Raw genomic sequence first — 12,247 nt, forward strand, 5'->3', positions numbered from 1 at the left:
AATACCGTACCTGGGGTTGTTGCATTCACGGGTTCTAAACTGCACCCCTCCTCCACAGGTACGAGTACAGGACCCAAACTGGCTCCACATGTCCCACCCACCATCCTGCTTTATCATGTCAATGGTCAGCCAGATACAGTGACCTTTGAAGCAGTGCTGTGATAGGACGAGAGAGGGGGAGAAACTGTAGGATGGTATTATTTTTACCATTAGGGTGGTGTGTGTGTGTGTGTGTGTGTGTGTGTGTGTGTGTGTGTGTGTGTGTGTGTGTGTGTGTGTGTGTTTGTGTGTTTGTGTGTGTACAGTACCAGTCAAAGGTTTGGACACACCTACTCATTCAAGGGTGTTTATTTATTTTTTTACTATTTTCTACATTGTAGAATAATAGTGAAGACATCAAATCTATGAACTAACACATGTGGAATCATATAGTAACCAAAAAACTGTTAAACAAATCTAAATGAAGTAATATTTTAGATTCTTCAATGTGGCCACCTTTTGCCTTGATGACAGCTTTGCACAGTCTTGGCATTCCCTCAATTAGCTTCACCTGGAAAGCTTTTCCAACAGTCTTGAAGGAGTTCCCACATGCTGAGGACTTATTGGCTGCTTTTCCTTCACTCTACGGTCCAACTCATCTCAAACCTTCTCAATTGGTTTGTGATTGGGTGACTGTGGAGGGCAGGTCATCTGATGCAGCACTCTATCACTCTCCTTCTTGGTAGAATTGCCCTTACACAGCCTGGAGGTGTGTTGGGTCATTGTCCTGTTAAAAAACAAATGGTAGTCCCACTAAGTGGCAGGTAGCCTAGTGGTTAGCGTGTTGGGCCGATAACTGAAAGGTTTCTAGATCGAATCCATGAGCTGACAGATTTAAAAACTTGTCATTCTGCCCCTGAACAAGGCAGTTAACCCACTGTTCTTAGGCTATCATTGTAAATAAGAATTTGCTATAAACTGACTTGCCTAGTTAAATAAAAACTAATAAAAGTACAAACCAGATGGGGTGGTGTATTGCTGCAGAATACTGTGGTAACCATGCTTGAATTCACCATTACACCTCTTCCATGCTTCACGCTGGGAACCACATCTACGGAGATCATCCATTCACCTACTCTGCATCTCCCAAAGAACCAAAAATCTTAAATTATGACTCATCAGACCAAAGGACATATTTCTACCGGTCTAATGTTCTTGGCCCAAGCAACTCTCATCTTCTTATTGGTGTCCTTTAGTAATAGTTTCTTTGCAGAAATTCGACCATGAAGGCCTGATTCACGCAGTCTCCTCTGAACAGTTGATGTTGAGAAGTGTCTGTTACTTGAACTCTGTAAAGCATTTATGTGTGTCACGCCCTGACCTTAGATAGCCTTTTTATGTCTCTATTTGGTTTGGTCAGGGTGTGATTTGGGTGGGCATTCTATGTTCTGTTTTCTATGTTTTTGTATTTCTATGTTTTGGCCAGGTATGGTTCTCAATCAGGGACAAATGTCCATCGTTGTCTCTGATTGGGAATCATACTTAGGCAGCCTTTTCCCTTTTGTCATTGTGGGAAGTTGTCTTTGTTAGGGGCACTATAGCCCTTGTAAGCGTCAAGGTCGTTTCCTTGATTTCTTGTTTTGTTGGCGATGTTTGACTAAATAAAAGAAAATGTACGCTCACCACACTGCACCTTGATCTTCCTTGAACAATGGCCGTGACAATGTGGGCTGCAATCTGAGGTGCAGTTAACTCTAATGAACTTATCCTCTGCAGCAGAGGTTTCTCTGGGTATTCCTTTCCTGTGGCAGTACTCATGAGAGCCAGTTACATCAAAGTGCTTCATGGTTTTAGTGACTGCACTTAAAGAAAGTTCTTGAAATTTTCCGGATTGACTGACCTTCAAGTTTTAAAGTAATGATGGACTGTTGTTTCTCTTTGCTTATTTAAGCTGTTCTTGCCATAATATGGACTTGGTCTTTTACCAAATAAGCTATCTTCTGTATACCACCCCTACCTTGTCACAACACAACTGATTGGCTCAAATGCATTAAGAAGGAAAGAAATTTCACAAATTAACTTTTAACAAGGCAAACCTGTCAATTGAAATGCATTCCAGGTGACTACCTCATGAAGCTGCTTGAGAGAATGCCAAGAGTGTGTAGAAAATGTTAAAAATAAAGAAAAACCCTTGAATGAGTAACTGTGTCCAAACTTTTGACTGGTACTGCCTGCGTGCGTGTGTGTACCTTCCCATCCCCACACATGGTGCCATCGATGGGTGGTCCTTTCTTGGTCTTGCAAAAGAAGGGGTTGTCAGGGTGGCTGCACCACAGCTGTTTGCAGGGGTCAAACGTCCGGTACTGCAATGGACAGACAGAGAAGACTCCTCACACACACATCCTCTCACATTAATACACACACAGCCAGTAACTGGGTCTTTACCAAAAACATATAGTATCACCAGACAAGGCAGGTGACTTGCAACAGGTCACTCTTTCTCATATACAGACACCAAGACACTGGGAGTAGCTAACATCACAGAACATTCCAGAAATCACCTCAGACCTACTACACCAGAGAGAACAGATCAATTGGACCATTGACTGTACTGCACATGTACAAGAAAAATATACAAAACCTCAACATCTATAAGGGTCCAGACGGCAGTGTACTGTAGTAGTCCTTCACTGTTTCACTGTTACAACAACACGGCTGTACAGGAGGCCAAAGAGCATGCAGACAAAACCAAAGAGGATGAGGAGAGAGAGACTCTCTGACTGAGAGAACCTGCAGGTCTGTGGGGTCAGAGAGGAGGCAGGGAGAGCAGAATGTGATGGGTAAGAGGTCAACTGTCAATTGTTGCCCCACAGAGTAGGATAATGTTGTCCTTATTCAGTTGTACGTTCCATGGCCCTAATGGGGACGGTTAACTAATAGTTCTAATCATTTCTAAATGGAGTCTCTGCTTCTTCTGTCTTTCACCTGTTACCCTCCGTTCCCCCCCTCGGTCCCCCTTTTCCACAATAACAAAGCCCACCCAGACTCTCTACCCAGAATGACCTCAGGTGACCCCTACAGTTGAGCCCACAACAGGGTCAAAGGTCAGCCTGCGGTTGGCACTGATGACATCAGCCTGGTAGGCTGGCACGCGACACTGCAGGATCCTAAACCTGATCATAGGAAAGCAGCTCTCGCACCAGACCTTTCTTTCTGCCTGGAAAGGACTTCTCTTTCTTCCCATCCCTTTTCCAATATCTTTGCCAATATCGCTTTCTGAATGGCCAAATAGTGACACATAGATTTACAGTGAAAGGCGCCGTGTGTGTGTGTGTGTGTGTCAGTGTTGAGCTCATTTGCTATGGTTCACTTTTTTCTGGCTCGCTGTCTGGGAGAAATCCAGAACTCTTTTCCTTTTTGGCACTAAATGAAAACTAAAAAAGTGTATGTTTAGAATTCTGCAGAACACATGCCAGTCACGATCATGTGACGATGGGCAGAACGGAAGATAAACAAGTAACGATGAGAACCATACTGATAATCAGAAGAAAAAGAAAGTGGCCACATCGCTCCGAGGGGGAGGATAGGGGGGTAACCTTACCTGTGTTCCAGCCTGGCCCACCTTTTGCAGCTAAAGGAATGAATGGTTTGACAAGAGAATAAAGGGTAATCTAGCAACGAGTGCAAAGCCCTGCAAAGAGTAGGTCAGCTCAACTCTCATCTCTCAATCACAAAACAACTCCCGAGATACAAAGATAAGATCTTCAGTCAGTGTCAAGATGCCTTGAGGGACAGACCTATTCAAGTGGGGACTTACATGGAGTGTAACAAACATTAGGACCACCTTCCTAATATTGAGTTGCACCCCCCCACCCCTTTTTTTCCCCTCAGAATAGCCTCAATTTGTCTGAGCATAGACTCTGCAAGGTGTTGAAAGCATTCCACAGGGATTCTTGACTCCTTTGCTTCCCACAGTTGTGTCAAGTTGGCTGGATGTCCTTTGGGAGGTGGACCATTCTCGATGCACACGGTAAACTGTTGAGAGTGGAAAACCCAGCATCGTTGCAGTTCTTGACACAAACTGGTGGGACTGGCAGCTACTACCATACCCCGTTCAAAGTCCCCGTTCAAAGTCTTGCCCATTCACCCTCTGACTGGAAAATATACACAATCCATGTCTCCATTGTCTCAAGGCATACAAATCCTTCTTTAGTCTCCTCCCCTTCATCTACACCGATTGAAGTGGATATAGCAGATAAGGGATCATAGCTTTCCCTTGGATTCACCTGGTCAGTCTATGTTGTGGAAAGAGCAGGTGTTCATAATGTTTTTACACTCAGTGTATGTCAGTAGGGACTGAAGTGAGGAGTGAAGACTTATTTTATTGCGGTGTGGATGTTATCCATGTAACCCTGCTCATCACGGTATCATTGGGGACTGAAGTGAGGAGTGGGGACTTATTTTATTGCGGTGTGGATGTTATCCATGTAACCCTGCTCATCACGGTATCATTGGGGACTGAAGTGAGGAGTGGGGACTTATTTTATTGCGGTGTGGATGTTATCCATGTAACCCTGCTCATCACGGTATCATTGGGGACTGAAGTGAGGAGTGGGGACTTATTTTATTGCGGTGTGGATGTTATCCATGTAACAATGGTCATCACGGTATCATTGGGGACTGAAGTGAGGAGTGGGGACTTATTTTATTGCGTTGTGGATGTTATCCATGTAACCCTGCTCATCACGGTATCATTGGGGACTGAAGTGAGGAGTGGGGACTTATTTTATTGCGGTGTGGATGTTATCCATGTAACCCTGCTCATCACGGTATCATTGGGGACTGAAGTGAGGAGTGGGGACTTATTTTATCGCGGTGTGGATGTTATCCATGTAACCCTGCTCATCACGGTATCATAAGGGACTGAAGTGAGGAGTGGGGACTTATTTTATTGCGTTGTGGATGTTATCCATGTAACCCTGCTCATCACGGTATCATTGGGGACTGAAGTGAGGAGTGGGGACTTATTTTATTGCGGTGTGGATGTTATCCATGTAACCCTGCTCATCACGGTATCATTGGGGACTGAAGTGAGGAGTGGGGACTTATTTTATTGCGGTGTGGATGTTATCCATGTAACCCTGCTCATCACGGTATCATTGGGGACTGAAGTGAGGAGTGGGACTTATTTTATTGCGTTGTGGATGTTATCCATGTAACCCTGCTCATCACGGTATCATTGGGGACTGAAGTGAGGAGTGGGGACTTATTTTATCGTGGTGTGGATGTTATCCATGTAACCCTGCTCATCACGGTATCATAAGGGACTGAAGTGAGGAGTGGGGACTTATTTTATTGTGTTGTGGATGTTATCCATGTAACCCTGCTCATCACGGTATCATTGGGGACTGAAGTGAGGAGTGGGGACTTATTTTATTGCGGTGTGGATGTTATCCATGTAACCCTGCTCATCACGGTATCATTGGGGACTGAAGTGAGGAGTGGGGACTTATTTTATTGCGGTGTGGATGTTATCCATGTAACCCTGCTCATCACGGTATCATTGGGGACTGAAGTGAGGAGTGGGACTTATTTTATTGCGTTGTGGATGTTATCCATGTAACCCTGCTCATCACGGTATCATTGGGGACTGAAGTGAGGAGTGGGGACTTATTTTATTGCGGTGTGGATGTTATCCATGTAACCCTGCTCATCACTGTATCATTGGGGACTGAAGTGAGGAGTGGAGACTTATTATATCGCGGTGTGGATGTTATCCATGTAACTCTGCTCATCACGGTATCTTAAGGGACTGAAGTGTGAAGGGGTTGGCTTTTCAACTGCTGGCACCACTACAGTGGGTACTTGTTATTGTGGTAACATATATGAATCTAGTATGTATATATTAGTATAAGCAATAGTTAGTGCATATGTTAGTATACCACTCGTTCCTTTGGGAAATTCTTACCGCGGTGCACATCATGTAGCCCACGCCGAAGTCGAAGCGACACTGTTCGTTCATGGAGTAGTGCAGACCAGGAAGTCTGGGCAGGGACGGCCAGTTATGTTCGTAGGGGTCATCACGGAGACATTCGTAGGATCTGGGTCAAAAGAGACATTGTGACCTAACAGTGTTGTCACATTCATTTCAGGTTTTATATTCAGTGAATTAAAACAGAGTAGCCACGATTCTATTAAGATGTTTAAAAAAAACTTTGTTTGGAACAATAGTTGCAGAAAAAATTGAGTTCAGGATCCTTCCTCAGGCTGCATGATTTTTTTGATGTGGGAGAATGTAATAGTCATTAACAGAAGCTCTGTATGATGTGACCACTGACAGCCCTTTTAAAGTGGAGTTCCGTTTGTTTGTTCGGTTGTTTGTTTGATGTTGGAGTCATTCAGTTCTGGTGAAAAGGAATGTAAACAAGTGTGTAAGTGTGTTTATGTTTATGTTTATGTGTGTGTGTGTGTGTGTGTGTGTGTATGCATACGTGTGTGTATGTATATAGTAGGTGTGTGATAGACTCACTGTAGGTATCGTCCCAGCTCCTGCTGGCTACAGCGTGACCAATGGAAGCGGTGGAAAGCAGCTTGAACCAACGGGGCCATGATGCTCCCCATGTGCACCTCGTCTCCACAGCGATTCCCCTGGCCGTCGTGCTCCATACCCAGCCTGGGGGAGGGAGGAAGGGGAATTCATCAATATGTGGACAGGTATATGTATCTAATTGTATGTTTCATTGTGGATATAATGCTTTTGAATTCAAGACTTTACAGTTTGTGTGTGTGTATAAAGAGAAAACGATGCATTAAAACAATTCAGAAATCTATAATTATTGAGCAATTTATATCTATAGGCTTCATTAAGGTTTTTCTTTCATTATTTTCATCTGGCATTGGTGCGTAAGCCTACGTGTTAGGACAGAATACACAACAAACTGTATGCGCACCAAACACACGCCAATTGCCAAATGCTTTTGGGAACATGGGCAGAGAAATATTCAGGGGAAAACAATGAAGAAGTGTTAAAGAAAAACGTCATTGTTAAAAACATTTTCAAGAGAAAAAAAGCGAACTGTACAACACATTTTCTATATTTGTGAGTGTGGGTCAGATTTTTGTACTTTTGGTTGTGGTAGGGTGCAGTTGAACAAACAGCTGACCTACGCTTCACTAGTGTGTATGTACTCACACATGTCCTGTCTCGTGGGCTACCACGAAGGCAGAAGAAAAGCCATCCTCGTGGTTCAGAGTACAGCTCCTTACTGGGTGACACATCCCTGTTACTGGAGCATAACCTGAAGAAGGGAGGGGGAAAGAGAGAGGGGGGAGAGAGGGAGAGGGGGAGAGAGAGAGGGGTGTGTGAGAGAGAGAGAGAGAGAGAGAGAGAGAGAGAGAGAGGGGAGAGAGAGAGAGAGAGGGGAGAGAGAGAGAGCGAGAGAGAGAGAGAGAGACAGAGAGAGAGAGAGAGAGAGAGCATGACGATGCATAAAGCACTGTGGTCACATCGTTTGAATGAGTTCAACTTTGCTACAGTACTGTGACCTGACTGTGTCTTTCTCAGAGTTTCTCGCAGTCTCTGTCTCATTCTCTCAGTGCTCTGTTCTCTCTATCGGCAAGCAGGTCCGTTTCTGTGGTCTCTCTCTGTTCTCTCTAGCAGCTCTGTGGCTATAGTCTCTCTGTTTTCTCAAGCAGGTCTGTGGCTGTAGTCTCTCTGTGCTGTGTTCTTCATAGCAGGGCTGTGGCTGTAGTCTCTCTGTGCTGTGTTCTTCATAGCAGGGCTGTGGCTGTAGTCTCTCTGTGTTGTGTTCTTCATAGCAGGGCTGTGGCTGTAGTCTCTCTGTGCTGTGTTCTTCATAGCAGGGCTGTGGCTGTAGTCTCTCTGTGCTGTGTTCTTCATAGCAGGGCTGTGGCTGTAGTCTCTCTGTGCTGTGTTCTTCATAGCAGGGCTGTGGCTGTGGCTGTAGTGTATTGATTTTCTCTCTAGCTCAAGGCTCAAGGGTAGCTGAAGGGCTGCTGTAGACCACTGCTTTAGAGCTACAGAACTCCCCCGAGACAGGCTACTAGCCTGCTCTCACTCTGACTTCACTAAACGCAACAACACAACAGAACAAAACTGTATGTACGTTTGTGTGTGTGTGTGTTACCCTGCATGCCGGTAGGCCCAAACTCCTGTCGTGTGAGGAATATAGCGTGGTCATGGTACTCTGCATCTCCTGTGTCCTGTTTCTGCTGCAGGAAGGCCCAGCGACACACATTCTCCAGACTCTGAGACGGGTTCCCCAACTCTATCAGACTCATAGACTAGATATATATAGAGAGAGAGAGAGAGTAGAAAAGGAAAGGAAAGAGGAGAAAAAAATTGTAGCAGATGTTCAGTCTGAAGTTCGTGTGACTCTTCAATCAACTCTTCTAGTATTTCTACTTGTACATCCTCTTCTGCACATATATCACTCTAGTGTAAACTGCTCAATTGTAATTACTTCGCCCCTATTGGCCAATTTATTGCCTTACCTCGTTACTTCATTTGCACACACTGTATACAGATTTTTCTATTGTGTTATTGACTGTATGTTTATTTATTCTATGTGTAACTCTGTGTTGTTTTTGTCGCACTGCTTTGTTTTATCTTGGCCAGGTCACAGTTGTAAATGAGAACATGTTCTCAACTGGACTACCTGGTTAAATAAAGGTGAAATAAAAATACATAAAAAAATCAGGCTCAGTCAGTGACAAGAGCGTATCTAAATGTATCACGCTATTACTGATGTGTCCAGCAGGTGTCAGTATTGCATTAGCAGTTGGCCACAGGGTGGACCCGCAAGATGCCAAGGTGAGCTAAAATACCTTTGGTGTTATAGGGCTCTTACATGCTTGCCTTCGACAAAACTACAAGAATTTTAAGATGTACACATATTCTCCTACTGCAGAGTCATTTTCTTACATTCAATACTGCATTTCCTGATTCTGAATTCACAGCAATGTATTTTATACATATGAACCCAAACATACATACTTATAGAAATAAGTATTTCTTATGCAATGGTTACATTCTCCCAGAATAATACATACTCCCACATATAGACCTACATTATCTCTCTCTCTCTCTCTCTCTCTCTCTCTCTCTCTCTCCGTCACCTCTCCTGTTCTTTCTCAATGTATCAGCCACTCCTTTTTCTTCTCTCTCCACCCCCTCTCACCCCTCCACCCTCACTTTCTATTTTCACACATACACATTATACAGTTCAATTCTGCCTCTCTGTCCTGCAGTGAAGACATATGACCGCCTCTCTGGTCAAATGATGGAGTAAGAAATGTATGTGGTGAACTAACATTCATCTGTGTGTGTGTTTGTGTGTGAGTGAGTGAGTATGTACGTGTGCGTACACTCAGGGTCGCTCGACCAATCTGCAGGCTGCCCATGCACTTTGTTATGGGTGTAAGATGGCACAGTGATGACATCTGTTGGTAAATGTTAATTACTGCAACTCCGGTGTTTTTACCGATGTGCTTGAGATACCCGGACATATTGCAATGTACTGAACAAGACTGGTTACTCGCATCAATGCCTCTGTCTCGTCATTAAACATTCAAACACACTTCTCCGTTGCCAAGATAATTGGGGATGATGGACAGCCAGAGTCTTGGCCTGAGCTGCATGCGGATAGAGGCGGGGCCACGAGTGCTGGTCAAGGAGTGTGTGTGTGCATATGTGTGTGTGTGCATATGTGTATTGAGACAAGGTAGAGAGAGGAGAGTAGAAAGAAGTGAAAGGTTAGGGTTAGGCATAAGGTTAGCAGTGTGGTTTAGCTTAGGGTTAGGTTAAAAATCTGATTTCAAGAAGATAAATTGTAGAACTTCCACTTTGCAGCTTGGCCAGATAGTGTCAACCGAAGGGAATATAAAGTAGATGATGCAATATAGAGGTTTGGAATACTATAGAGTATCAGTTCCATGCTCTATCGGTAGTAACACCCTGTGGGGTTGTCCCTCCTCAATCACAAACGTGCAACAGACAGACAGACAGACAGACAGACAGACAGACAGACAGACAGACAGACAGACAGACAGACAGACAGACAGACAGACAGACAGACAGATAGATAGGTTGATAGATAGGTTGATAGATAGATAGATAGATAGATAGATAGATAGATAGATAGATTGTGGCATGGATCCGTGACAGGGAGATGTGTCCATCATGGGTAAGATAGTCTAGCTAGCTACATTGTCAGATATTACAGTACACGTTTCTTATTTTGACAGAAAGTGGTTTCATTTCAAGCTAAAGTGTACGGTTAGCTAGCGTTGGATGGCTGGCACCCTAGCTAACATTAGGTGGTGTGCTATGTGTGATCTTATATGTTGTTTACCTAGCTAAGTTAATTGTTTGCCTAGGTATTTAGCTACATGTCTTAAGCTAAAGTGTACAACACCCGTTGAATATGGCCGGTGTCAGTAAATGTCGACAAAAAAACATAATGAATTTGTTGCCAGCAGAGCTAGTTAGGCTGTTTTCATGTTATCCAGAGGTAAACGAATCAAGCATCAAGTGTGTGCTCTGAACGCAAGGAGATGGGTGGGGCTAAAGCTTAAGAGGGTGTGAACGATGCTGAATGGGTGTAGACAAAGAAGAGCTCTCTCACCGAAACACTAAAATGCCATTTTCTCAGAAGTGAGTTTACAAGTTTATCAACTTTCAAAGCAGAATTACTTTCCCATTGTTCCTTAAATTCAGTGTATGATATACCATTTTGTAGCTCTGAGTCTCTACTTTTATCCAATGTAAAAATAGAAATTCAAATTTTTCTACATAAGACTGAATCCAGGTGGTGAGTCACATATGAGGATGCTTAAATGTGATTTATTTAACCAGGCAAGTAAGTTAAGAACATATTCTTATTTACAATGACGGCCTACCCCGGCCAAACCCAGATGATGCTGGGCCAATTGTGCACCGTCCTATGTGCTGCAGCCTGGATTTGAACCAAAGACTGCAGTGACACCTCTTGCACTGAGATGCAGTGCCTTAGACCGAAAAGCCACTTGAGATCCCACAGTGTTGCCTTCAATACCATAGCACCATCTAAGCTCACCACAAAGCTCACGGCCCTGGGTCTGAACTCATCCCTATGCAACTGGGTCCTAGACTTCGTGACAGGTCACCCCCAGCTGCTAAAGGTAGGCAACATTAGCTCCTCGACACTGATTCTCAACACAAGGGTGCGTCCTCAGTCCCCTCCTGTACTCCCTGTTTAACCACGACTGCGTGGCCTCACACAGTTCCAACTCCATCATCAAGTTTTCTGACGACACAACAGTATTAGTAAGCCTGATTACCAACGATGACGAGACGGCCTACAGGGAGGAGGTAGGCACTCTGATGTGGTGCCTGGTAAACAACCTCTCCCTCAACGTCAGCAAAACAAAGGAGCTGATTGTGGACTTCAGGAAGAACCAGGCTGGGCAAGCCCCCATCCACGGGGATGTGGAGATGTTCAAAAACTTTCAGTTCCTCGGCGTACACATCTCTAAGCAGCTGAAATGGTCAAACCACATGGATACCTTTGGTGAAGAAGGCACGACAACGACTCTTCATCCTCAGGATGCTGAAGAAATGCGATCTGTCCCAGAGGGCCCTCATAGGGTTATACAGGACAACCATCGAGAGTATACTGTCGGGATTCATCAAAGATTGGTATGTCAACTCCACTGTCGCGGACAGCGCGCTCAGCCAAACGCACCATTCGGTGCACACTGACTGCCCTCCAGGACACTTACAACACCAGGGGTCGCAGGAAGGCCAATAAGATAATTAGGGACCCCAGCTACCTGAGCCATGGCCTGTTCTCCCCACTTCCATCACTAAAAAGCAGGCAGTACAGGAGCATCATGGCAAAAACTGGAAGACTGGCTAATAGCTTCTACCAACAGACCATCAGGCTGCTGAATAGCCACCACTAGCCAGCTACCTGCTCCCGTTTTCTGCCCCCCCCAACAGACATTTACCCTGTTCCTGCCCCAATGGACATTTACCATTGTTACAGGGTTAATATGTATATATTTAATTTATATTTATTTATATTCTTTATTATTACATGTATTGTTTTTATTTCACTTTGGGATGCATTGTTGGAGCTCAGAGTTTAAGATTTTCACTGTATCCTGTAATTACACCTGCAACCCTGTACACGTGACTATTAAACTTCTAATCTAATCAAGATAGATAGATGATAGAATTACAGAGCAGCATCCGCCAGTCTGTCTG

General features: G+C 44.3%; 1 protein-coding gene across 1 annotated transcript in view; it reads right to left on the minus strand.

The window, feature by feature from the left end:
• LOC135526222 (A disintegrin and metalloproteinase with thrombospondin motifs 2-like) overlaps positions 1 to 12,247 on the minus strand; it is a 194,847-nt gene that overhangs the window by 12,283 nt on the left and 170,317 nt on the right. The window contains exons 7-13 of the mRNA XM_064954395.1: positions 8,127 to 8,283; positions 7,172 to 7,277; positions 6,509 to 6,652; positions 5,948 to 6,080; positions 3,581 to 3,610; positions 2,229 to 2,342; positions 11 to 156 (exon numbers count right to left, since the gene is read on the minus strand). Of these exons, the coding sequence (XP_064810467.1) occupies positions 11 to 156; positions 2,229 to 2,342; positions 3,581 to 3,610; positions 5,948 to 6,080; positions 6,509 to 6,652; positions 7,172 to 7,277; positions 8,127 to 8,283 (830 nt within the window). The remainder of the gene's footprint in view (positions 1 to 10; positions 157 to 2,228; positions 2,343 to 3,580; positions 3,611 to 5,947; positions 6,081 to 6,508; positions 6,653 to 7,171; positions 7,278 to 8,126; positions 8,284 to 12,247) is intronic.

The sequence above is a fragment of the Oncorhynchus masou genome, chromosome 32, assembly GCF_036934945.1.
Source record: "Oncorhynchus masou masou isolate Uvic2021 chromosome 32, UVic_Omas_1.1, whole genome shotgun sequence".
In the NCBI taxonomy this organism is placed as follows: Eukaryota; Metazoa; Chordata; class Actinopteri; order Salmoniformes; family Salmonidae; genus Oncorhynchus; species Oncorhynchus masou.